Source organism: Rhinichthys klamathensis, unplaced genomic scaffold (assembly GCF_029890125.1).
Source record: "Rhinichthys klamathensis goyatoka isolate OS25496 unplaced genomic scaffold, OSU_Roscu_1.1 h1tg000172l_1, whole genome shotgun sequence".
NCBI classification, from domain to species: domain Eukaryota; kingdom Metazoa; phylum Chordata; class Actinopteri; order Cypriniformes; family Leuciscidae; genus Rhinichthys; species Rhinichthys klamathensis.
The window spans coordinates 46203-70569 of NW_026606702.1; the positions used below are offsets into that span (position 1 = coordinate 46203).

General features: G+C 36.5%; 3 protein-coding genes across 5 annotated transcripts; all 3 read left to right on the top strand.

Annotated features, from left to right (window-relative positions):
- The first annotated feature begins 1475 nt into the window (after nt 1–1475).
- fam76b (family with sequence similarity 76 member B) lies at nt 1476–9883 on the top strand. 2 transcript variants are annotated; one of them, XM_056260008.1, is made up of 10 exons: nt 1476–1943; nt 3494–3558; nt 3677–3731; nt 3824–3979; nt 5255–5433; nt 6988–7038; nt 7181–7243; nt 7352–7484; nt 7977–8078; nt 9102–9883. In XM_056260008.1, exons 1-10 carry the CDS (start codon nt 1857–1859, stop codon nt 9189–9191), a joined length of 981 nt encoding a protein of 326 aa, XP_056115983.1. In that variant the 5' UTR covers nt 1476–1856; the 3' UTR covers nt 9192–9883. The 2 variants fall into 2 exon arrangements, with proteins under 2 accessions (XP_056115983.1, XP_056115982.1); XM_056260007.1 differs by having other exon boundaries at nt 1478–1943; nt 7349–7484.
- Nucleotides 9884–10796: 913 nt separating this feature from the next.
- Nucleotides 10797–14583, top strand: cwc15 (CWC15 spliceosome associated protein homolog). The gene is made up of 7 exons (XM_056260009.1): nt 10797–10989; nt 11572–11712; nt 11867–11973; nt 12047–12147; nt 12224–12331; nt 13852–14015; nt 14300–14583. Exons 2-7 carry the CDS (start codon nt 11582–11584, stop codon nt 14427–14429), a joined length of 741 nt encoding a protein of 246 aa, XP_056115984.1. The 5' UTR covers nt 10797–10989; nt 11572–11581; the 3' UTR covers nt 14430–14583.
- A 1275-nt stretch (nt 14584–15858) lies between these two features.
- On the top strand, nt 15859–24251 carry acsl4b (acyl-CoA synthetase long chain family member 4b). 2 transcript variants are annotated; one of them, XM_056260004.1, is made up of 15 exons: nt 15859–15989; nt 18121–18354; nt 18461–18638; nt 19954–20063; nt 20153–20291; nt 20384–20534; nt 21153–21276; nt 21403–21474; nt 21563–21702; nt 22322–22491; nt 22603–22677; nt 22767–22961; nt 23066–23180; nt 23299–23456; nt 24063–24251. In XM_056260004.1, exons 2-15 carry the CDS (start codon nt 18124–18126, stop codon nt 24218–24220), a joined length of 2016 nt encoding a protein of 671 aa, XP_056115979.1. In that variant the 5' UTR covers nt 15859–15989; nt 18121–18123; the 3' UTR covers nt 24221–24251. The 2 variants fall into 2 exon arrangements, with proteins under 2 accessions (XP_056115979.1, XP_056115980.1); XM_056260005.1 differs by having other exon boundaries at nt 15862–15985.
- Nucleotides 24252–24367: the final 116 nt, after the last annotated feature.

The window sequence follows — 24367 nt, forward strand, 5'->3', positions numbered from 1 at the left end:
AGTGTAGAAAAAAAACACATAAGAACCAAATACAAAATAACCTACTAAAGATTACATTTACATGGACTTCATGACGTTTAAAGAGTTTCATGTGCATGTAATCTTTAGTATTTTGTATTTGGTTCTTTTGTTTGTGTGTGTATAAAGTTTATATCTTTAGTTGAAATATCTATATATTTAAATCTATATCGATATCTTTAAATCTATATCTATCACAAATAGTTTCCATGTCAGTAATATGAGCCTAAAAGTTTCAGTAAACTGCATACTAATGCACAATGAGCAGAACATAGCAAAACGCAATACTTGTGTCGTGAACATTGTGGTTAAAAATAGTTCAGATTAAATAAGTGAATATAATAATGTTAGGGTTTCTGTAACATTTTTGTTAATTTTTATTGGAATCTGACTGTCTGCTAAAATCCTTCTATTTTTCTTGTTTATGTGCTCTCTACAGCTATACAATTTAGATTAATCTTCTGGAAATCCCTAATGATCATATTAAATATTCCTTAAATGCCCTTACTGTAATTCCAATAAATTAAACAATTATTATAATTATTTTTTATAATACAATTGGGTTCTCTCTATTCCTGAAGGGGGATGTATTGCTTCTAATATACACCGTTCTGTTACTAAATTTTTCTGTCTGAGACAATTTTAAAGTATTCTTTCCTGTTTCACTTTTTAAAAATGCTTTATTTGAACATTCAGTTTATGAACATTAGAGATTAGAGAAAATTAGAACATAACAATAATTAAGAACAACACTAATAGAGAGAATAAAGAAAACATTAACAAACAATAGCTCAAAGCAGAAAAAGACAGAAACCAAAAAAAAAAAAGAAAAAGGAAAAAAAGAAAAGTAAAGAGGAGGGCATTACACAAATTAATAAAAGATTACACATTGAATACAGTAAAAAAAAGTTTGTAGGCCGTGCAAATTGTACATGTTCTGAGAGCTTTTTTAAGCGAGAGTTAAATTGAAAGTAGGCCTAAATAATGTTTTGTAAGAATATTAAAAAAATAGGTTTACTATTCGAAAATTTACATTTATGAATATAAAATCTACATAGAAAGAGAATTAGGTTTATTATAAAGCATTTTGGATCCGCTTCAAACAAAATCCAAAAATAACAGATGTAGGATTCATTGAAAAACCTTGAGATAAACAGATTAACATCTCTCCAGAGCTGAAAAGTAGTGTCACGACTAAAACAAATGAAGAAGAGTTTCAGTGTCATTCTGACAAAAGGAGCATTTAGTGTCAAAATCAGATCCGAATATTTTCATCAGAAATTGTTGACTTTTTTTCACTCTTACTGTATAAGAAAGGGTGATATTTTTACATCACTAACACGTCACAAAAAACATTGCGTGGTTCTTTAAAGGGGTGGGACGAGGTATTTGATTGGTGCTAATATTTTAAAACCACTCTTCCCGCCCATTGGCACAGGCTCCCGATTGGCTGTTGAATCTTTCCTTTGTAGTCACAGGTCGCATCCGGTTCGTGCGTCGACGGAGATACAAAAAGGAGAAAGCAAAAATTATCGCTAGGAGCCGAAATACCGAGCTATGAAATCAGGGTTTTAGTTATTCTTTTTATGTATGACCATATTTTAGTTTATATTTAGTTCTTAGTCATGAGTAGGTTATAAGCCACTGATGTTTTTATAGTAGTATTCGTAGAGCAGTTTTAAATGGTTGGATCCATTTTATGTATCGGGATTAGTTGCCGTTTTAATTGGGATTGAATCTTCTCAGGTCTTACCTCGTCTCATATGTTAAAGGTCGTCCTCGCGTAAGTGTAGTTATATTTTAACAGTAGCGGCAATTGTGTGTTTGTGGGGTTGGTGATGGCCACATCGGCCCTGTACGCCTGCACCAAGTGTAACCAGCGGTTCCCGTTCGAGGAGTTGTCGCAGGGCCAGCAGCTCTGCAAGGTGAGAGTACACATGCACGTACTGTTTACATGCGCTTCAACAGTCTCGGGAAAAATGTGTGTCTGTGTTTGGTCAGAGAGTTATTTAAGTGTTAATTGTGAACGGCAGATGCATCCAGACATTGTTTCAGCTAAAACACCACTGATGTCCTAACCTATTTATGTTTCAATTATGTTTTCACACTTGAGTCCTCTTTAATAGAACAACTGAACTCAAACCTCTTGAAGTGGACCAAACGATGAACCAAGTGGGGGGAAAACAGTTCTACGACTCGGATTCTTTTTTGGTCCACTTAAGTAGTAATGGGGTCTCAAACCTCTTTGTGTTCTTACTGTTGCTTTTTGGATATAGTCACATTTAATGCGCGATGCCTGACCCTATACACTTTACCCTAACATTTTATTAAATTCACTTACATTGTGACACCCAGTTTTTATTTATTTTTATTTATTAATTTGTCAAACAACATTTCTACAAATTCTGTTGAGTTAGTTTTACTTTGAACATAATATAAAAACACATCTTTGGCACAAAAATATAAATTTTGTTGCAGTACTAATCCATATTATTGCTCTATCACACGTCCACCTGTATAGGCTACATCAAGTTTATTTTGAGTTGTTTTCTTTAAATCGTGTTTATTTATGGCATAAGGCAATAGTGATCAGCACAGAAATATTCATGATTCTACTTTGCTAATAATGCATAAATGTGTTAGAAACAGATGGCGGCACAAGATCACAGATTTCATAGTATACATTTTAAACGTTTTAAATGATTATAATTGTTTTTACAATTTAACAATTGTCCTAATGTCTAGTATTGATGCAATATGTGTATGCTTTTTTTTTTTCAATTTAAAATAGTAGGCTACTGTCAGTGATTGCATTCATTCTAAATATTTAAAAAAGTACATAACCAGTAATGTACTAGTGATTGCATTCATTCTAAATATTTAAAAAAGTACATAACCAGTAATGTACTTAAATAAATCTACTGGGGAAATCAGGCATTATGAAAACTAGCAAGTATTTACTCCATACATTATTGAACATACATGTTATTTATTACATACAGTATTTTAATAATAATATAAGACATAAACAAGACGTTCTCACAGCTGCGTCTTTCTCACAGAATTTGGAAGCGATTGGAATAAGAACGACCTAGACAAGTGTATTTTGGGAATTAATAATTTGGAGAGATCTGTCAGCAGAAGCAGCCCTGATGAATAGCAGATTTTTATGGAGACATTTGATGATCAAATTAAAGTGTCCAAATGATGCCTGTTTGGTTCGCTTTAAAAGGGATGATATTGTTTGGAGTATTTCGCATATGGGCCAAAAATCCATCGATCCATGCTCAGACCCCTGAAAAGTACCAAGTGTGAAAACGCCTAAAGATGCAGTCATACAGTATATCAAATTGTAACATGAATCATATACTATACAACACTGCCCTGCCATTGTTAGTTTTTTATGTGGCCTATTTACACCTATATTAAAGCACATTTTAAGTTTACACTATCATTGGTTGTTTTTTCCTCCCAGGAGTGTCGGATCGCGCACCCTATAGTAAAATGCACCTTCTGCAGGTCAGAGTTTCAGCAGGAGAGGTGAGACTCTCATATAGACAATCAGGGTGGGAAACTAAGTCTTTGCTCACCAGCCACAGTGTCTGCTAAACATGTATCATCCTATCTGCGCTAATGGAAGATCTTTCCTTTTTCTCAGCAAAACCAACACTATCTGTAAGAAATGTGCACAGAATGTCAAACAGTTTGGAACGGTAAGTTCATGTTGAGAGTATATATGTTTAAATTACTGGAAATCCCGCAGATGAATGCACTGTCTAACACACATCTTTTCCTCTTTTATCAGCCGAAGCCATGTCAGTACTGTAACATCATTGCTGCATTCATTGGGACCAAATGTCAGCGCTGCACCAACTCTGAGAAGAAGTACGGCCCGCCACAGACCTGCGAACAGTGCAAGCAGCAGTGTGCATTCGACAGGAAGGATGAGGGCAGGAGAAAGGTGACCAATCGCATGCACATTATTATTCAGTCTTATTACTCATCCACACTCTGGCTGTGTTCTCTTGCCTGCATGTGTGTGATGTGATTCATCGTGCTCTGACAGATTGAAGGGTTACTGTTTTCAGATTTCAGCACATTGAAAGCTCAATCATGTCTGTCATTAATTACTGAGCAAGTTGTACAAAACTGCTGTTGGTTTATGCACAAAACAGAACTGAATCGTTAAATCCCATTTAACAAATGATCACCCAAATTTGCAGACATTATTTTTGGCCAGGCTGACATCCAGAAAAAATTATGAATGCATGCAACAACAAGAGAGAACTATCGAAATAATGCATAGTAAAATAAAATTTGTGCTTTTTTTGCGAAATGATTTTGTCAGCTAAATACCTTAACCAAGTTTAGTGCTTTGTTCTTCCCTCATATTTAAGATATAAAATATTTTCCTCTATTTTGATGGTTTAGTCGAACTTGTTGGGTCACTAGAACAAATATCTGGTCATCACTTTTGGCCACTACTATAGATGTGGAAACATTTGCCGTTATGTCTTTAAGCTGGTGTCATTTTTGTTTGAAGGCAACCTGTTTGAAAACATTTATTATTTTCGCAAATACTTTTGGTGATACTGGTAGTGCAGAAAAATTTACTTTACTTTTAAAACATTCAAACCATGTTAACGTTATTTTATGGCCATGAATCCATCTTGAATTTGATTGCAGCCCACACCTGCAGTTTTGACTTTATGCAAGCAACCGAGACAGCACTATTTTTTACATTTAACAATATTCTTCTTTCTGGATATTCTGTTTGAAATTACATTGCTGAAAATATGAGTTAAACTCTAACCTGAACTGCTGCAGCACTTTTTTTTTAATCATTATTAAATATTAAGAAGTATCAAGTTAAAAAAAATGTAACATCAGGTGTTTATGCATCATGGCAAAATGCAAACCGAGTGTACAGCATGCGTAATAAGAGCGCACAGTGTTATTGTTAACTAAAGCTATTAAAATTTTAATATGAAATGCTTATTTAAAATAAATTAAATTATAAATATTAAATGGAAACAAACTAGAAATATTGCCTTGGAAAATACTAAAAATTAAGTAAAAAGAGATTTAAAGCTAAATAGAAATGTTAAAATAGCACTACAAAATTATTATAGTTAACTGAATATGAAAACTTTAATAAAAGTATAATAAATGCTCTATTATATAAATACTAAAATAACACTGGGCACACTTCATGCAGAATTCTTTCTTTCTGCAGGTGGATGGGAAGCTCTTATGTTGGCTTTGCACACTGTCATATCGGCGTGTTCTACAAAAAACAAAAGAGCAGCGGAAAGGCCTTGGCTCTTCCCACTCCAACTCTTCTTCCCTCAGTGAGAAGGAACATCAGAGACACCATCATCATCAGCACCACAGACACGGAAGTTCACATCACAAGTAAGCCCGAATGATTATACAAATACAAGCAACCAAAGCGCATGAGCACTAGTGGTGTAACGGTTCAAATGACTCACGGTTCGGTTTGTATCATGGTTTCAGTACAGTTCGTTATGTGCTATGTTAATGAGAAAAGGCCAAAAAAAATCTATTTTTTTGTCCGTTCAAGCGCAAAAAGACTTAAAAGCGAATTCGATTTAGTATTCACTTGCTGCCTGAGACGCAGCTTTTCCACAAAACTTCTCACACAGAGCACGCAAATTCTCTTTCGCGTCTTCTAGCGTTTGAACGTTTAAATTGGCAAGGCTTAAAAACACTCTTAAATGAGACACTTCTGTGATGATGCAGACATTTCCCTCGACTCTCCCTAGCGTCTTTCACGCTGCAGGCCATCAGTCTGCTTCCATTATTGTGCCCAGCGCTTTTAGTATTGTTTTGTGCCTATCCGAATTGCTACTGAGTGCCTGTTTAAACACAGATGGCAATGTGTGCTGTTTCGGTCTCACCTGCCCTCACGCACTATCAACACCCAGGCACACCCCCAATGAGCAACCAACCATATGAACACAAACTTGCTTATTAGGGGTGCGGGAAAAAATCGATTCATATATGAATCGCGATTCTATCTTCTATAGAAGACTTTAACTTCGCAGTACTAAAAGTTATTGACTTTAATCACAATAAGCCGCGAACAAAGACTCAATGCGGTGCTCGCGCTGACGGACACACAGCTGAAGTATGCGCATAGATGCTGCCTCACATGCATGCGATCTTGTATTCAGTTCTTTTTCACAGCTACAAACACAAAAATGCACATCGTGTGGACTGTGGAGTATTCAATGTAAACCGAGTCTATTATGTCATACTACACGAACGAAAACAAATGGGAGAAAATCGGATGTGTAACTACATCCGTGCATTCATTCTTAAAGGGACAGCCGCCTCATAAATTGTTGCCATCCGTTTTATTAATGTTAATAATAACTTTTGACTGAATCACTTCATACAGTGAAAACTATAGTGTTTTATTTTTACATTTGATTATTTCATTTCAGTACTATTACTTACTACATGTTTAATAAACCTATGCAACTATCTGAAAAACTTTAGTATTTTAAAATTTCATTTGTATATTTTTATATTATATTTTTCCTATTGTTTGTAATTTGCTCCTTTGTTCCTATTTTTAATATCAAAAATAAAATTGCCAGCCTTGCTTTATTAGAGAAGACTGTGTGTAATGATTGTAGTCAGCTTTAAGGGCATTTGTTTTTATAATATTGTGTTGACTAAAATGGGAAGAAAAACTAAATAAATTTCAAGGTTCACATTTAATTTTTTGTCGTTTTTTTTCTTCTAGACCTATTAATCTGTCTACAGTCAATTTAGAAAAGTAACACAAAACAGTAAACTACAATCAAAATGCACATCAAATCAAAATTTGATTCAAAATCGAGAATTGAGAAACCTGAAGAATATAATCTAATCGCGAGGTCCCAAAAGATTCCCACCCCTATTGCTTATTAAAAAATGCTGTCACTGTGTGTGTTACAGAATGAGTGGTACTTTAAGTCCAGAGCAGGATCAGGGGCTGTGGAAGCAGAGGTGAGATGTCTCTTTTACATGCACACAAGACATGCTGTTACTATCCGGCTGTAGTTTAATATTCAGGATGGTCAGTGTCTCTTTGTCCATGCTGTGGGATTGTTCTGAGATGGATTGACTCTAATTTGCTTCTCTTATGTAGCATTCAGAAGGAAACACCAAAGAAAAAACCCAAACTAGAGACCAAGCCATCCAATGGAGACAGGTAATTCTCATTGCAATTGTCCCTTTATTTGTCGGTTTCTCAGTGTGGACAGGCTGACAAAATCTTTCTTTCAATGCCAAACATTTCTTTTTTCTTTCCCTCCAGTAGTTCAATCACTCAGTCAATGGATTCTGGAGGCACGGATAACTTCATCTTGATTAGCCAACTGAAAGAGGAAGTGATGTCATTGAAGCGCATGCTCCAGCAGAGAGAACAGACCATCCTTGAGAAAGACAGGAAGGTAATTTGTGATGCCACTTCCTGACTTTGGCACAACATTCGCATGGAGTCAGTGTTGTAGCTGTAGCTCTTCCAAGCTACAGTATGACTCACTGAATCAGAATCATATGACTCTTACACTCCTCTTTATATATATATATAACAAACTCTAAAATGAGATACAGAAAATAGTACACGAAGATTAATGGATCCATAAACGTGTTAATTAACATTATTAGACTCTTTTCTGAGTTTCATCCTGCTGTCTGTGATCAGCCACCCCCATCACAGTCCTTTTGCTGCCGGAGATATTTATGCTGAATGGTTAAGCTGTTATTAGAAGTCTATAAGTGAAGATACAAAAATTGTATTGATGTAGTTTTGGGTTTGCATTTGTTGTGTGACTGTGGTGTATTTCTTTGAGTTGCAATACAATAATTTCCAATTGAACTTCCTATGCAGTGTTGCCAATACAGTGTGCAAAGAACATTTTCTGAATTTGTTTACGTTTCAGCTGACAGAGCTGAAGGCAGACTTTCAGTATCAGGAGTCAAATATGCGGGTGAAGATGAACAACATGGAGAAAGCACACAAAGAGGCCATGGAGCAACAACAGGTCACTTACACCGTACACACTCTCCAATACTCAAATCACCACATCAGCAGTCATCAAAATTTGCACAGTACCTCCTATGGATCAATAATTAATTTCTATATTAATAACAAATGGCAAAGAGAATGTGATCATCTGTATATACTATGAACAAACTTCACGAAATTAGCCCCAATGTTGGAAGAAGTTTCTATCAAATCTCAAACCGATGGGACCAGATTGTTTATACCCATTGCAGAATAGGCCATTCCAGGATGACACAAGTTTTAATACTAGAAGATCCACCAACATGTTCTTTCTGTCAAACCTCTTTATCATTGAAGCATGTTTTATTAGATTGTGCTGGTTTAACCCAGTGAGAAACCTTTTTCATTCAGTTAACTCTTCTGAAGAAATTAAAGTTAAACCAAATATAGTTTTAGAGTTTTTGGTGAAAAATAAATAGTAAAAACCTGAAATATTTTTACCATAAATTTTTCTCGCCATGAAAATAGCCACAGAAGCTTGTGTTTAAAACAAACTCAAATCACCACACATACTAATTAATGAATTTAACTGGTAACAACTGTCATTATCAGTCAGTATTGTGATTGTTAAAACTGTGGAAATTGTGTCTGTTTTTTTGATGAGCACTTTGAAAATACAGTAAAACAGTAATATTGTGAATATTTTTTTCCTATTTGAATATATTTTAAAATGTAATATATTCCTGTAATGGCAAAGCTGAATTTTCAGCATCATTACTCCATCAAATCAGCATAAAATGATTTCTGAAGGATCATGTCATGTGACTGAAGTTTGATCAAGTAACATTTCTTATTATTATCAATGTTGAAAACGGTTTTATTTTTCGATGAATAGAAAGTTGATTTATTTAAATAATAGAAAGTTGATTTATTTAAATAAATCTTTTTTATTTATTGCATCCTTGCTGAATTAAAGTATTTTTCTTTAAAGAAAAAACTTTTGAATTGTGTGTGTATGTATGTATAATTCACTTACTGTGGGTTTGTGTTTGTCTCTCAGGGGAAGAATAGAGAATTGTTGAAACAGGTTGCTGCACTCTCGAAAGGCAAGAAGTTTGACCGCAGCAGTAGCTCACTGCTGTTACCATAGCAATGACCTCACGCCATTACAATGACCTCTTTCCCTGATGTGTCATTACTGTGAGGAAGCTTCACCCTCCATTGCTCACAGGTTCTCTGTGTGTTGTGTTTTATTCTTCTGATGATGTCACATATGCAAAAATCTCAATTATTATAATAATTTTTGTTTGTTTTCTTTGGCTGTTCTCAGCGGTTTTAGTAATCACACATATTTACAAAACAGACAGAACTGTATAGAGCCATTTCAGGAGCCCTGGCTGATCACAGCCTCAGATCTCATATGCAAAACATTTCAGGATTTCTGACAACAGACTGACAGGAAGTAGAAAGTGCTGTCAACAAATAAATGGAAATTTTATGAATTGAACTTGTCTGATATACTGAACAGTTTTTATAGATGCTCAATTCATCTCTCTCTCTTTCACTCTCTCACTCTCACACACGTAAAGACTGTATTATTGCATGTCTTACTGCCTGGTCAACTGTGTGGTTTTGTATATTAATTAATCACTCTGTTTTGTTTGGCTTCGTATTGGTGATCTTTCAGAGATTAATTTTGCAGGCCTGTATGAGATGCTGCTGTTTTAGTGAGTGAGCCTCTCTTATGTCCCTCCATGCATTTGCATCTTTTTACTGTCAGACACTTTTGTACTTTTTTTTCTGCAACAGACGTTTCAGGAAAATTAAAGCTGGTAAAAACCTTAGTTTGTGTGCGTATCCATTATCGATGCATTCAAATTGGTGAAAGTGTGCAAGGTTATTATAGTTTAGCATTTTAAGAGTTTAATAAATACTATTCCAAGTGTAGCCTACTCTTACTTTCAATTTTGTTTTGTTTACAACTTAGTTTTTTTTTAGCAGGCACGTTAATTCATTTTAGAATGTTGCAATTCAGTTAAAGAAGCAGTTGAGTTCACAAAACTTTGACAGGTCTGTATTTCTCTATTGAACTTGTTGTTATAACAGAATCATCAGAGCCTAGGGGGGAGGCGGGCTCATTTTATTTAGATTTTTAAGTGGTATTGCAAAACCTGCTAGATGATCCTGTTCTGAAAAGTAGGATGACAAAATAACGAATTAAAATAGTGACGCCTGAACTATATTGATGATTAAGAAGTAAATGCTCACCATTCACACAGCGGGTCGCCTCATGGGGGCCGACATCATGAGTTCTCACATGACCAACCAAATATGATTTGTTTATTTTGGTAAGATCACTTTAATTCGCGTGTGGAAAAAAATGGCTGACTGTGAACAGCGTATTTCTCTTCTTATACTGTCTATGGTATTTCTCCATAGTACCATATACGGTAAAAGCCAAGTACTCATCTGTAACAGTCATAGACATAGACATTTTTGTGCGATGTGTCATCCACGCAGCTAGGTGTCAGTATAAGTCCATGTCTAACATTGCGCAACAACAATATAAAACGTTAGTCTTTAATTTTTGTTGTCAGTATTTCCTGTGTATTTACACAACTTTATACAATTGTACAATATAATTCCATTTATTTGTTCCAGATTTACAACGATCCGTTGTGTTATCATGAAGTGTATTTGATTCTCGCTTCTTCGATTCAACGTTTGTCCCGCTGCGGCCACCGTGGCCCCACATACACGTGACTGTAGTGTGCATATCGCGGTGGCTGATGGGATATAAGTGATGAGCAACAACAGAAGGGCTAATCGCAAAAAATAAAAATACAAACTCGCTTGGTTTAGTTAGTTGTTTAGGGTTAGTACGTTTAATTTGTGTTCTCGTTGATAATTTCATATTTATACGCGGGATTAATATCGTCCTGCTGCAGGTGAGTGTAAAATAATGTAACACAAGTAACGTAACGTAAAGCTAGCATGTTTTTATCGAGAACATAAAAATAGAAACAGTCAACATTACAGACGTTAAATGGGCGTTACACGTGTGTTCTGTCATATTCATTAAACAAAGAAAATATTCCAAAGTTCCTTGTTTTTAGAATTTTGATAGATTCAATTAAAATGTCTAGAAATTGGGTTGTCATTCCATTTTGTCTAATGAATTTAATAGTTAAAAAGAAACAGAAACAAATTATCTACATGACCCTAAAGTAACTTATCAATGCGTTATTACATACATTGAGGATCACATACGTTAGCTTTAATTTCGACATAAGTTACTCATTCTCATACCAAAAGGAACATTCAGTAAATAGATGTCTATATTTTACTTTATAAAAAGAACAACATTAATCTATGCCCAAATGCAATTTTGTATTTTTCCAACTGTGGTCAAAAGCATGTTTCATGTGTTTATATGAAATCTACATAGTGTAGAACACTTCTAAACTTTATCAGACACTTGACTGAAGATGTCATATAATTAAGTTGATGTTATAAATCATTAGTTTCAGGTAACTAAACATGACCACAGCGGCAAGGCCAACGTTTGAGCCCGCACGAGGAGGACGGGGCAAAGGAGAGGGTGATCTGAGCGCTTTGTCCAAACAATACTCCAGCAGAGACCTGCCAGGACACACCAAGATCAAATACAGGTGAAGACTTAACAGACTTTCTTTTGCAGAAGAATCAATTATTTGGGGAGAATTTGTCTAGTACCTGTGGACTCAATGATTGTGTGATAGTTTCATGCAGAATAAAAAAAAAAAAAAAAAAAAAAAAAAAACTGATATGCTTGTGTCCCTGCAGGCAGCCCACTCAGGATGCTCCAGAAGAGGTGAGAGCTCGTGATTTCAGACGTGAGCTGGAGGAGAGGGAGCGAGTTGCTGTTAAGGGCAGAGATAGAGGAGCAAGAGGTGAGGAAGGATTTTGTGGCTTTGTTCGGTCAAGATGTGTTCATTGACCATGATCCTTTCCTGTTTCCTTCAGAACACACAACTTCGTCGTCATCGTCTTCATCCTCCTCCAAGCGGCCACGTCTGGATCAGATTCCTGCGGCCAACCTGGATGCTGACGATCCCCTCACTGATGTACATACTCTTTCTTATATATACTTCGCTGTACGGATTGATTTTGGCTGCAGTTTAAATGAGGTTTGTGTTTTAGGATGAAGATGACTCTGACTCCGGCTCTGACAGTGATGATGACACTGCCGCCCTGCTGGCTGAACTGGAGAAGATCAAGAAGGAGCGAGCTGAGGAGCAGGAGAAGAAGGTGAGCCTCGCTGACCAATTATCACCAATTTTTTTATCATATCAAATAATTTCAGCTAGGGCTGGGTTGAAAATAAAGATATCTAGACTTTTGATTCTCATTTCGATTAACTGATATTGATTCTTAAATCCCAAGTATCAATCTTTTAGTCAAAACCATTGTTGCGCTCTTTAATGGGCCTTAGTTTTAGCGGCAATTGAACAGATCATCTCGTTCTCTTTACTACTAGTTAGTTATAGCACAAAATAATCCTGAATGAACATCAGAAGGTATGTTGACGGATACAGTAGAACTTACCAAAAATGTATAATGTCTCGTAATCACTCAATGTTTCAATCGTGAAAAGATTTCAATAAATCAGCATGTAAACATTGTCACGAAATGTTGCATTTAACTTAAAATATCCATGCACTGGCTGTAGCTTGATAGTTAGTTAGAAAAATTAACTCTAGAGAGGAGCATTTTGCGAAATATATGCACTATACTACATTATTATGTATGTATGTACTTAACAAATTCCTCAATATTTAATGAATGTTTGAATGAATGAAAACAGCCACAGTACAAATGTTTATATTTCAAAACCAAATTGGTGTAGAAACATAATTGCAACTAGCCGCGTTTCCATTTACCTTTTAAATCACGCGAATTGAAAATACGGCCAACGGAAACATTTCAATTTGGCAAAAAACTCCCACATATCGCAAAATAAAAATTATGTTCGCATGAGGTTGTTTTTCAGGCAGTTCGAAAAAGGAATATTTCGCAAAACTGCAATGGAAACAGTTTGGCTCATTTACAGATCACCTGACGTAGATAACGTGGTATGTTTGGACAGAAGACGAGACCGAGTTCTTTTTTTAAACTCATAAAAGACAAATGAATTACGGGAATACTGGATTCTAAACCACTAAGAAATACCACTATCAAGAGCTCAAGCAGATATGAGGGAGAAACACCCAGAAACACGTCATATGCAGCCGCTCCCCAGTATAAGGGGCTTTCCTTGCCATTAATGCTTGGATAACATGCCTATGTCTCCTTCAATTAAAAATAATGGCTAGTGCGGTGGCTTGGATATATGTAAACCTACCAACATCCGTTGCCATGATTTTTGTAATGACTTATTGCGAGAGCAAAGAATTACGCTTCAGTCGCATAACATCGGTTAATGGAAACGTCGTAATTTCGCAATAGTTTTTTATCGACATTTGGAAAATATCGCAAATGTTTTGTGCAAATCTGTAATGGAAACGCAGCTACTATAAGGTTATTTTAGAATTATAAAAACTGCCTTAAATATACTTTATCTAATATATATTGATTGGAATTAAATCAAATTGCAAGCTTGTGAATCAAAATCTAATTAAATCTTGACATTTGTGTCAATACCAATGATCGTGGTCACCCTGTCAGGGTTTCTTTTGTGATAATGACCAGCCTTCATGTGCATTTATCTTTGGCTTGATATCTTATTGGCTTGAGTCTTCACTGTTTTTGTTGTTCTGTGTGTGATTAAGGAAAGGGAGCAGAAAGCAGAAGAGGAGAGGATACGTATGGAGAACATTCTGAGTGGGAATCCACTGCTTAATCTGGCAGGCCAGCAGCAGCAGCAGCAGCAGCAGCAGCAACAACTACAACAACAACAAACGCAGATCCAGAACACATTCAGTGTGAAAAGAAGGTAATTTTGTGGTGGTAAAAATAAGTAACAAGATTGTTTGGTCTTCTCCTTTAAGTTACCTTCAAACTCATGTTGCAGAATTATACCCAAAGCAAAAAAAAAAATGCTTAAATATAAGATGATGCAACACTAATAGTAAACATTTCAGCCTAACAGCCCATCTAATAGTAAACATTTCACAAATTTTTATGTTGCATAGTAATAGTGTGATAGTTTCTGTACTCTTGAGTCCAGCAATATCAACAGCTCCACGTGTCCACACAAACATATTCTGTTTTTGGCAGGTGGGATGATGATGTCGTGTTTAAGAACTGCGCTAAAGGAGTGGATGAATCACGTAAAGAAAAGCGCTTCATTAATGACACACTGCGCTCTGAATTCCACAAGAAATTCATGGAGAAATATGTTAAATAAGATGTCATGGAATTGTATTTCAGCAATTTGTAAAAGTTTTTTTTCCTTTAGTAAGTTTCTCATGTACTACTTTTCGAAATATGGTCTTTGTGTGCTCCCATTCAGTAGTTGCTCTGTAATAGAAATGTACCAATAAACAGAATGAAAAATAGAATGCTTATGGTCTTCTTTCTACTGTATGTGAACCAGTTGTTTTAAGTCATGTTTTACGACATTTCACTAATCCTGTGAAAGTGTGTCTGTCTTTATCTTTATCTTTTTTTATTTGAAAAGAATGTCAGAATGGCCTGTTACCCTGTTAGACCTGATTATATTCATATCACAATATTAAGAACTCTTTATGTTCATACATTTGGCAAATTCTATTGGTCTAGTCAGAACTTTTTGTTTTTGTTTGAGTATCTGAAGCAGAGCCGCTTTGAATCAGTAGAGCAGATCTGGCTTTAAAGCCAAACCTGACCTGTGTTCTTTCACAAGGGCTTTCTATTCTGTTCCCGTCTGTAATTTGAGCTTTCATTTTCAGCATGTGTTATTCTCTCCATTCAATTCAGTTTTATTTATTTAGGATTTTTAACAATGGTAACTGTCTCAAAGCAGTTGTACAAAGTAGCATGCCTATCCACCCCTCCCCCCACCCCAAGTGAGCTAGAAAATGGCAACAGTTTCATATAAAATCTCTTAATCTACTAATATATCTTGTGAGAAACCAAAGTTGAACGAGGAAACCCATCCTCTTCTGTTTGGCCTTAATAATTCTTTGAAAGACTGTACATAGAATCAGAACTGTGCTTCTGTATGGACGGTTTGTCTAATATTAGTAGTCCCAACTGTTTCCTTTGAAAGAAAACCAGCCCTGAAGGATGCGTTTAGATGTCCTGATAGCACACAAACGGTCAGTAACCGAGTTAAAACTATAGGATGGTTGGTTGTGGGCATGGTGAGGACAACGCTAGAATCCCACAAGCATCAGTCAGTTATGTATTTATGTGGTCAAAGTTAATGAATGTCAAAGTTAATGGCACATTTACAGGTCAGACGTACCTGTTCTGAGTTGGCAGCTGTGTGAACCATGACGAAAGACCCACAGCGTGTCTTCAGTGATTATTCACGTTTTTTTTCTCGCAACAGTAAATGTGCATCAGCTGAGTGGGTGTCTGAGTAATAGAACTATGTGTTCTTCAAAGTTTGAGTAAGCTCTTAGCTCTGACGTGTATGATTGTGTAAGTGAGGTAAAGGAAAAACTGTTTGTCAAGACTATATGTGTAAAGGAAACACCTCCTGATATTCCCTCTGAACCTCAGGACTTCCTCCTCAGGTCTGTCTTCTGATTGGCTGGGGCCAGCGGGTGGACTCAAAATGAGGTTTACTGGAACTTTACAAAAGGCATCCAATCAGCCAAGAGAGAGAGAGAGAGAGAGAGAGAGAGAGAGAGAGAGAGAGAGAGAGAGAGAGAGAGAGAGAGAGAGAGAGAGAAAAAGGGAAGCCCAAACCTCCTGTAGCAGTTGGCCGTCTGTCTGAAGAAGGAAAAGAAGAACTGCTGTGCACAGTGTTTATTTGTAGGTAAGATTTCAGCTTCCTGTACACTTACAATTCTTTTGCCCTGGGTTTATGTTTGTCTGAATGAAGATGGCTTTCTTTTTCAGTTGTTTACAGTAATGTTATATTGTTTATCTGCAGTGCTGATGTTTTTGAAGTGTTTAATTAAGCTGAGAGCAGACATGAGGTGTTTACACTCATGTAAGATATTAATGTAGATAAAACATTTTCTGTTCTGTATGTGAATTTATGGTTCAGAAACATTCATGGATGTGTAAAAGACGGGTTATACTTTTTGTTTTGGACTAAATGGTCTTAGTATATTAAGCCCTTGTCCACTTTTGAACCAATCAACAAAAAAGGTTAAGGTTTAAAGTGACATAATGTATTATATATTTTACTTTTGATTATTAAAGACTAATAGCTCCCTGCACAATTGTTTTATGAAAGGAAATTATTTAAATCTTATAATCACGTAATTACTCTAGTATTACAGAAACTGTTTTTATATTTTGCTAACACAAAATATAAAGTTTTAGCTTAAAGTCATTCATGTGATAATGGCAAAATTACATTATTATAACATTATTTAAAAAAAATATATAAATAAAAAATGGGTGTTGTAATTATTTATGCATTAGCTAACATGAACTAACAATGAGCAATATTCTGCATTCATTAATCTTTTTCAATGTTGAAAATACAAAATACAATTGTTCATTATTCATGTTAGTTCAATCAAAACCTTATTTAAAGTGCCACTGCTATATTTTGTTATAAATAAAAATAAACTATAATAAATAATAAAAAACTATCTATAAACAACATAGACTACTATTCAAATTATTGGGGTCTGTATGAATTTTATTTTTTACTAAAGCTTCTTATGCTCACCAATACTGCATTTATTTGATCAAAATACAGTTAAAATAGTAATATTGTGAAACATCATACAATTTAAAATAACTGTTTTCAATTTCTGTGGTGGAACAGCTGAATTTTCAGCATCATTACTCCAATCTTCAGTGTCACATGATACTTCAGAAATAATTCTAATATGCTGATTTGCTGCTCAAGAAATATTTCTTATTATTATCAATGTTGAAAACAGTGAAAACTGATAAGAACAGCATTTATTTGAAATATACATTTATAACAATGTTCTTTACTTTCCCTTTTCGTCAATTTTAAGCAACTGAATATAAGTATTTATTTCCTTAAACAAAAAAATCTTGACTCAACCCAAACTTTTGCTTCACAAACAGACCAAACCACCACTGAACCAAAAAAATGATTCTCTGATTCAGAGGGCTACATCTGCTATATCGTGCCAGATAAAGGTGATATCACCGTACAGGATGTGTGTCTAAAAGTTTACTCAGTCTTCTTGGACAGTTTTTCCAGATGTTTAAGTGGGTCATCTGACTTCCTGAACACGCTGCTCGAATCCCTCCAAACTGTGATGTCATCGTCAGTTTGGAAACAGTGGCATTCCTGGATAGTATTGTTTTAACTCATGCTGGTGGAGCATGTGTGTTTGTGCATGTTGAGCTGTTCCTTTGCAAGCAGCAGATCTTCGATATAACATTCAAGTGAAGCTTCTGAAACTGGTTTTGGTGGTTTATTCAGTTTTAACATGAGTTCAACTCTGAAAGCAAGATTGAACTGCTCTATTAATGCAGTCTTTGTAACATAAGACTTTAAAAAAGCCTCAATAATTGTGCCAAGAAATAGCCTACACAACCATTTCAGTTTGATCTGATGTCTTTGTGTGTGGGTGCGTGTGAGTGTTGCACAGGATAAACATTTACTTTGTTAGTATACTAGCTTTAGTCGGCCACAACCACGGATCTTTATTGCGGTTTCCTCAGGGTTGCTTGAACGTTAGTGGTAGGTTTGTGGTGAAGTAGTTCCTAAATCAGCCATTCATTCACACGCACATGAATCTAAATCATACTCTTCCTCTTTTCCCCTCATCGTTCATGTCTAATGGATGCCGAACTGTTTTTCTGTGTCTTCTGAATCTCCCAGAGGGGGTTTCTGGTCTAATTCGGGGTGTAGGAGACGATTGAAGTTTCTTATCATGTGTTGTTTGTTACTATTTGTAAGTTGATGTTCATATGGAAATCAGTCGGTCTGTGTATGTTGTGTGTAGGTCATGTTGCCACAGTGTGAGAGAGCGCGGAGTATAAGTGGACATCCAGAAGGGCCGTATCGGGCGGTAGAAAGCGTAGATGCTCTCGCTACACAGGACTTTGAGGGCGTAGACACGCTGGACAAACTTTTTGCTCATGCTGTGAAGAGATTCAGTCAGGAACCCTGTCTCGGCACCAGAGAAGTCCTTGGTGAAGAAGAAGAAAAACAAGCCAATGGGAAGATCTTTAAGAAGGTAAATTCATCCAATGATTCAGGTAATTCTGTTTCAGTATCAGCTGATCACAGTCAATATGTTAAGGACAGTTGATAAAGAAACTTATTTGTGTTTTTGTTTGTAGGTGGTCCTAGGAGAATACAGCTGGATGACCTATGAAGCGGTCAGCCAAGCAGTGGAATCTTTTGGCAGTGGTCTGGCAGCTTTGGGTCAACGGCCAAAAAATACCATTGCCATCTTCTGTGAGACGCGGGCAGAATGGATGATCACAGCGCAGGCCTGTTTTAGACGCAACTACCCATGTAATACAACCACAACACTTTTTTATGAAATCATGCAATTTAATCATACTTTTTTTTTTGTCCTCAGAAGAAGATTGAGTTTATGTAACTTCTGGTGCATGAACTTGATTGGCTTTTGACTTTTCACTGTTTTTATCACTGCACCTTTTTTGCTCTTTCCAGACAGATTGTCAGTCTGCATGCAGTATGCTTTTTTTCTTAACTAGCAGCTACGGCCATTTTTAACTCAAACCTGCAATCAGCTTCTTCCAGTTATTATATCTGTACAAAACCAGCTTGTTATGCTGCTTGATGTCGCAAACTGGTATTTGTATGTTAATGTATATACACTGCAGTTGCTGTTTGGATTTAAATAGGCAAATACTTAAGAGTACATGACTTGATTATTTATGCTGTGATTATTATGTCTCTAGCATGTTATATGTTTGGCAACAGTTCTTCTAACTCTAATTGATGGAGTGTGTAGCTTTTCATTTCATAAACAACCATGTAGGAAGACACATCATGGCCATATTCCAGGATGATAATGTCCAGATTCATCAAGCTCAAATTGTGAAAGTATGGTTAGGAGGGAGCATGAAGAATCATTTTCTCATTTTCACACACGAGTCCAGACCTTAAATTCATGGAAAGTCTTTGGGATGTGCTGGGGCAGACTTTACAGAGTGCTTGACTCTTGCATATTGCCATAATACGTCTTCCTTCCTACATGGTTGTTTAAGAAATGAAAAGCGACACCCAAACATCTAACATGCTAGAAACATAATAATCACTGCAATAATGATCTAGACATAGACTATTTAGAGTATTTGCCGATTTAAAACCAAACAGCAACTTTTTTTTGTTTTGTTGCCCGGGCAATGTATATAAAATAAGGTGGATATTAGAGATCGGGATTTTCAGTGGCTCAATCTTTCTACAGGTTACATCGATACACCAGTAGGTGGTGTAAGTGACTATTTTTTTTATAAGTGTGCCATTCAATCACTTACTCAACCGGGTTGTCAAAAACTCTGATTCATTTAGGACTAAAACAAATGACTGGTTTTATCAGTGAGCCATTGAATCATTCATCCGATTTGTTTTAACAACACTGATTCATTCAGGAACGGCGCTACTTTTTGTTGCTTCGATACGCAATAGTTATTGTCCTTTGACTTTGTTTAGAAAAAAATAGACAAAGTAACGGGCAATATTTTGTCTAAAATTCACCGGGTAATGTGTTAACTACTTGTATATTTATTTAACAGTTCCATGCCTGGGCAACCCTGGCAAAATAGCCTGTAAAATAATAACTGTATGTATGTGTTTGCAGTGGTTACGCTGTATGCAACTCTGGGTGAAGATGCTGTAGCTTATGGGCTGAATCAGTGTGGAGCCACTCATCTCATCACCAGCGCAGAACTGTTGCAGACCAAACTGAAGGTACACAAACTACCAGACATCATGCACACGTATCTGTGCTTATCTGTGTGGTCTGACTAACTTTATATTTTTCTTTCTCTCTATCTCAGAACGTTTTGAGCGTACTCTCAGGTTTGCAGCATGTTATCTATGCAGGCAGTGGTGAAGTATGTCACGCTGATTACCCACAGTCTCTCACCATTCACAGTGTGCATGAAGTAATGAAGCTTGGGGCAAAGCCAGAGAACTGTGAGCAACATGCAAAACAATTACTTATGCAACCAAACTGTACTGTTTAACAAAGCTGATACACTCACTCTCTCTTTGTGTCAATCTCTTAGTAAGTGAAGAGTATGAGAGGCCGACTGCATCTGATCTCGCAGTTGTTATGTATACCAGTGGGTCTACAGGGCTGCCTAAAGGGGTGAAGATGCAACACGGTAATCTAATTGCAGGAATGGCGGGTCAGTGCCAGCGGATCCCGGGCCTGGGGTGAGAAACAGTAACACCAACACCAGTTCACTAGTTTGCATGTTTTTTCATATATACAGACAGAAAAATTACTTCTAGGTTAAATTACTTAAGTCACGCCTGGTTATGACATAATGCATCAGTAGGGTAAACCTGAATCAGAGTGTGTGATGGAGTAAATACAGAGACGAACGAGACGTGTGGGTGTAAAATTGTGCTAACAAATCGTAGCATCTGATGATTAAAAGCATGTAAAAATGAATATAAGTTAGTGTCTTTCTAATATTTCAAGCTCACTATCAACTTAAATCTTTATTTGTGTCAGTGTTCTTTTAGTATTGTTTATATACTATTGTAGTGTTTATTAATATATTGAATTAGCTTTTATTTTCATTTCAAGTTTTAGTAAATGTAAATTATTCTTTTTAATATTTCACTTTAGCTGTGACATATTTTATTTTTATTTTTTAGTAAGTTTAGTATTTCAATTTAAACTTATGTCAGATAGTTGGTTTTATTTTTTCATTTATATGTTTATTATTTATTTAATTTCAGATTTATTTTGAATTAAAAAAAAAGAAGATTTTTAGGACTTTTATTTTTAGTTAACAATAATCACATTGCTGTTTGTATATACAGATCACAGGACTCATATATAGCTTATCTCCCATTGGCTCATGTGCTAGAGCTGACAGCAGAAATATCCTGTGTGTCATATGGCTGCAGGGTCGGATACTCTTCCCCACACACACTCACCGACCAGGTAACACACACACACACACACACACACACACACACACACACACACACACACACACACACACACACACACGCACACCCTCTATTATACCATCATCTCTGAGTTTGACCTGTGCTCTTGTCTGTGCAGTCCAGTAAAATAAAGAGCGGCGATAAGGGAGATTGCTCTGTGCTCAAACCCACCCTGATAGCTGCAGTACCGGTGAGGTTTTCAAATGTTACTTTTCTTTAGGTGTTTTATTTATGTTCCCTTTTCTTTACTCAATATTCCTGTGTGTGTGTGTGTGTAGGAGATCATGGATCGTATCTGCAAGAATGTTAATGGGAAGTTGAGAGAGATGTCAGTGCTTAGAAGGACTCTGTTTAAAGTGGGATACAACTATAAACTGCAGCAGGTGTCACAAGGAGCTGATTCTCCGGTGTGTAACATGTGAGTCAGTTATACAGATCTATCTATCTATCTATCTATCTATCTATCTATCTATCTATCTATCTATCTATCTATCTATCTATCTATCTATCTATCTATCTATCTATCTATCTATCTATCTATCTATCTATCTATCTATCTATCTATCTATCTATCTATCTATCTATCTATCTATCTATAAACGAAATGGTTACTAATGGCTTCCCAAAAACATGTTAACGGGTGGAAAAAACCCCCATGAATATCATTGCTTAAATGTCTGGGGGTTTCTATATAAAAAAACCACTGTCCAAATTGATTAAACAATGTACATTTTTCAGACAAATTGCTAAATAAAATAAAGTTTAAACTCTGTAGCTCTTTATTTTACAGTCATGTTCCGCATGCATATACTATGTACTTATTATAGTAATTATAATAACTGGATTATAATAACTGGGTAATAATAGCTAGGTTATTATAACCCTGAACCTGTGCTAAACTTAACCTTAACCCATGTAGTTACCTTATATTGCCTACTACTTTAAGTACATGTACTGTTAAATAAAGTGCTACCAAAAACTCTCTCTTACTCTCACTCACTCTCTCTCTCTCTCTTTTATGATATTGTGTATGTTAGGTTGATCTTCAAGCATGTGAATTTGCTGCTGGGTGGGTGTGTACGCCGGATGTTGTGCGGAGGGGCTCCACTGTCTGCTTCCACACAGAGATTCATGAACGTGTGTTTCTGCCCCGTCGCTGTGGGTTACGGCCTTACAGAGACGTGTGGAGCTGGAACTATCTCAGAATGTAAGTGGCAGTGCACACACACTCATACAACTTGTGACGTTTTTCCTGCACGTTGAAATGACTAGATTCCTGTACTGACGTGTTCAGTCTTGTGTGTTTGTATGCTTGTAGTTTCTGATTACAGTACAGGACGAGTTGGAGCTCCTCTCATTTGCTCTGAAATAAAACTCCGAGACTGGCCTGAGGGTAAGACACACACACACACACACACACACACCAAATGCAATTGAGGGTTCATTTTACATTCCTAACCAACCTCTCTCTTTCATCATTAGGTGGATACACCAGTCAGGATAAGCCGCACCCACGAGGGGAGATTTTGTTTGGTGGACCGAATGTTGCCATGGGATACTATGGGAGTGAGGGGGAGGGAGAAAACGACAACTTCTGGCTGGACGAGGCGGGGCAGCGCTGGTTTTGTACAGGAGATGTCGGGGAAGTTCATCCAGACGGTTGTCTGCAGATTGTGGGTGAGTAAGATCTGAATCATCTTACAGGGAAGAGTTACATCAGAGAAGTCCAATGTTGAGTTACGTCAACCATAACACGCCAATCTTCCACTTCCTGTTCTCAGATCGTAAGAAGGACCTGGTAAAGCTGCAGGCAGGTGAATATGTGTCTCTGGGGAAGGTAGAAGCTGCCCTGAAAAACAGCCCCCTCATTGAGAACATCTGCGTCTATGCCAGCAGGTACACCAGAACCTTATATCCCAGTTGATCGCAAAACAATCACACAGCACAATATACCCTAACTATAGATTAATCTGAATAAACACTACATTTACATGTGCGATTCATTTCCGATTAGTGACCAGAACTACTTGATCAGCTTTGTGGTGCCCAATCAGAAGCAACTGACTGAGCTGGCAAATAAGAGTGGGATCGAGGGCGAGTGGGAGGAGCTTTGTAACCACACCATGATGGAGGAGGAAGTGCTTATAGTCATAAAAGAGATTGCAGTAAAAAGTAAGCACATTTTTACAAGCCTTTTAATTGTGTGTGTTTTTTTAGGTGTTTTGCAGAGATCTGCTGTTGTTTGTGTATTTAAAATCGAAGTGTATTTTTTCAGTGTTTTTTCCCTCACCTATCCCAACTTAAAGTCAGCATGAAACAGAAGCTGGAAGTCTTTTCTCCCCTATTGTGATGTATGTCTGAGTAAAACGGCTTCTCAAACAAGAAAAAATGTAGGTCAGGACTTGAATTTGTCCTTTGGGAATTGATTGGATTGTGGTTTGCTATTGCTGTGATCTCATGTGAGTCCTCAGCCCTCAGACCAGTAAACACGTCATCAGAGAAGAGATGTCGTTGCAAGAGGGAGGGGAAGTTATTTTGATTAAAGAGAGGGCACATGAATGCAATATTCAATCAAAATAAAAAATGCTCAATTTTGATTTCAAAGTGACTGACTTTAACATGCAGACTGAGTTGGGGGTGGCACTGAAATGGCACATTTTACCTTTAAACAGTGTGTGTTTGATACTGTGAGAAACGGCAAAGCCGTTGATGTTTGTGTGTGTGTCACTGTGTCTGTGTATAAACTGTATATAAACTTGTGTGTGTGTGGTACTATAGATAAACTGGAAAGGTTTGAGGTTCCACAGAAGATCCGATTAAGTTCTGAGGTTTGGACTCCAGAAACAGGGCTGGTGACGGACGCCTTCAAACTAAAGAGAAAAGAACTGAAAAATCATTATATAAAGGACATTGAGAGGTTGTATGGGACTAAATGATGCACATGCAACACTCCTCTAGTCTAGGGTGATTTCCCTCCTAGTTTACTACCCCCCAAAGTATACAGATGTATATCACGTGTATTGTATTGTCTTCCAGTCTTGCTCCATATAGTAGACATGATAAAAGTATGCCAATTGGGGTTC

Coding starts and splice junctions, on each gene's coding strand:
- acsl4b (XM_056260004.1), top strand. CDS start 18,124: ATGTTGCCACAGTGTGAGAGAGCGCGGAGTATAAGTGGACATCCAGAA. Junction 20,064..20,152: donor TGTTGCAGACCAAACTGAAG/GTACACAAACTA, acceptor TCTCTATCTCAG/AACGTTTTGAGCGTACTCTC. Junction 23,181..23,298: donor ATCTGCGTCTATGCCAGCAG/GTACACCAGAAC, acceptor ATTTCCGATTAG/TGACCAGAACTACTTGATCA.
- cwc15 (XM_056260009.1), top strand. CDS start 11,582: ATGACCACAGCGGCAAGGCCAACGTTTGAGCCCGCACGAGGAGGACGG. Junction 12,148..12,223: donor CTGACGATCCCCTCACTGAT/GTACATACTCTT, acceptor TTTGTGTTTTAG/GATGAAGATGACTCTGACTC. Junction 14,016..14,299: donor ACATTCAGTGTGAAAAGAAG/GTAATTTTGTGG, acceptor TGTTTTTGGCAG/GTGGGATGATGATGTCGTGT.
- fam76b (XM_056260007.1), top strand. CDS start 1,857: ATGGCCACATCGGCCCTGTACGCCTGCACCAAGTGTAACCAGCGGTTC. Junction 1,944..3,493: donor AGGGCCAGCAGCTCTGCAAG/GTGAGAGTACAC, acceptor TTTTCCTCCCAG/GAGTGTCGGATCGCGCACCC. Junction 7,039..7,180: donor CAGGGGCTGTGGAAGCAGAG/GTGAGATGTCTC, acceptor TCTCTTATGTAG/CATTCAGAAGGAAACACCAA.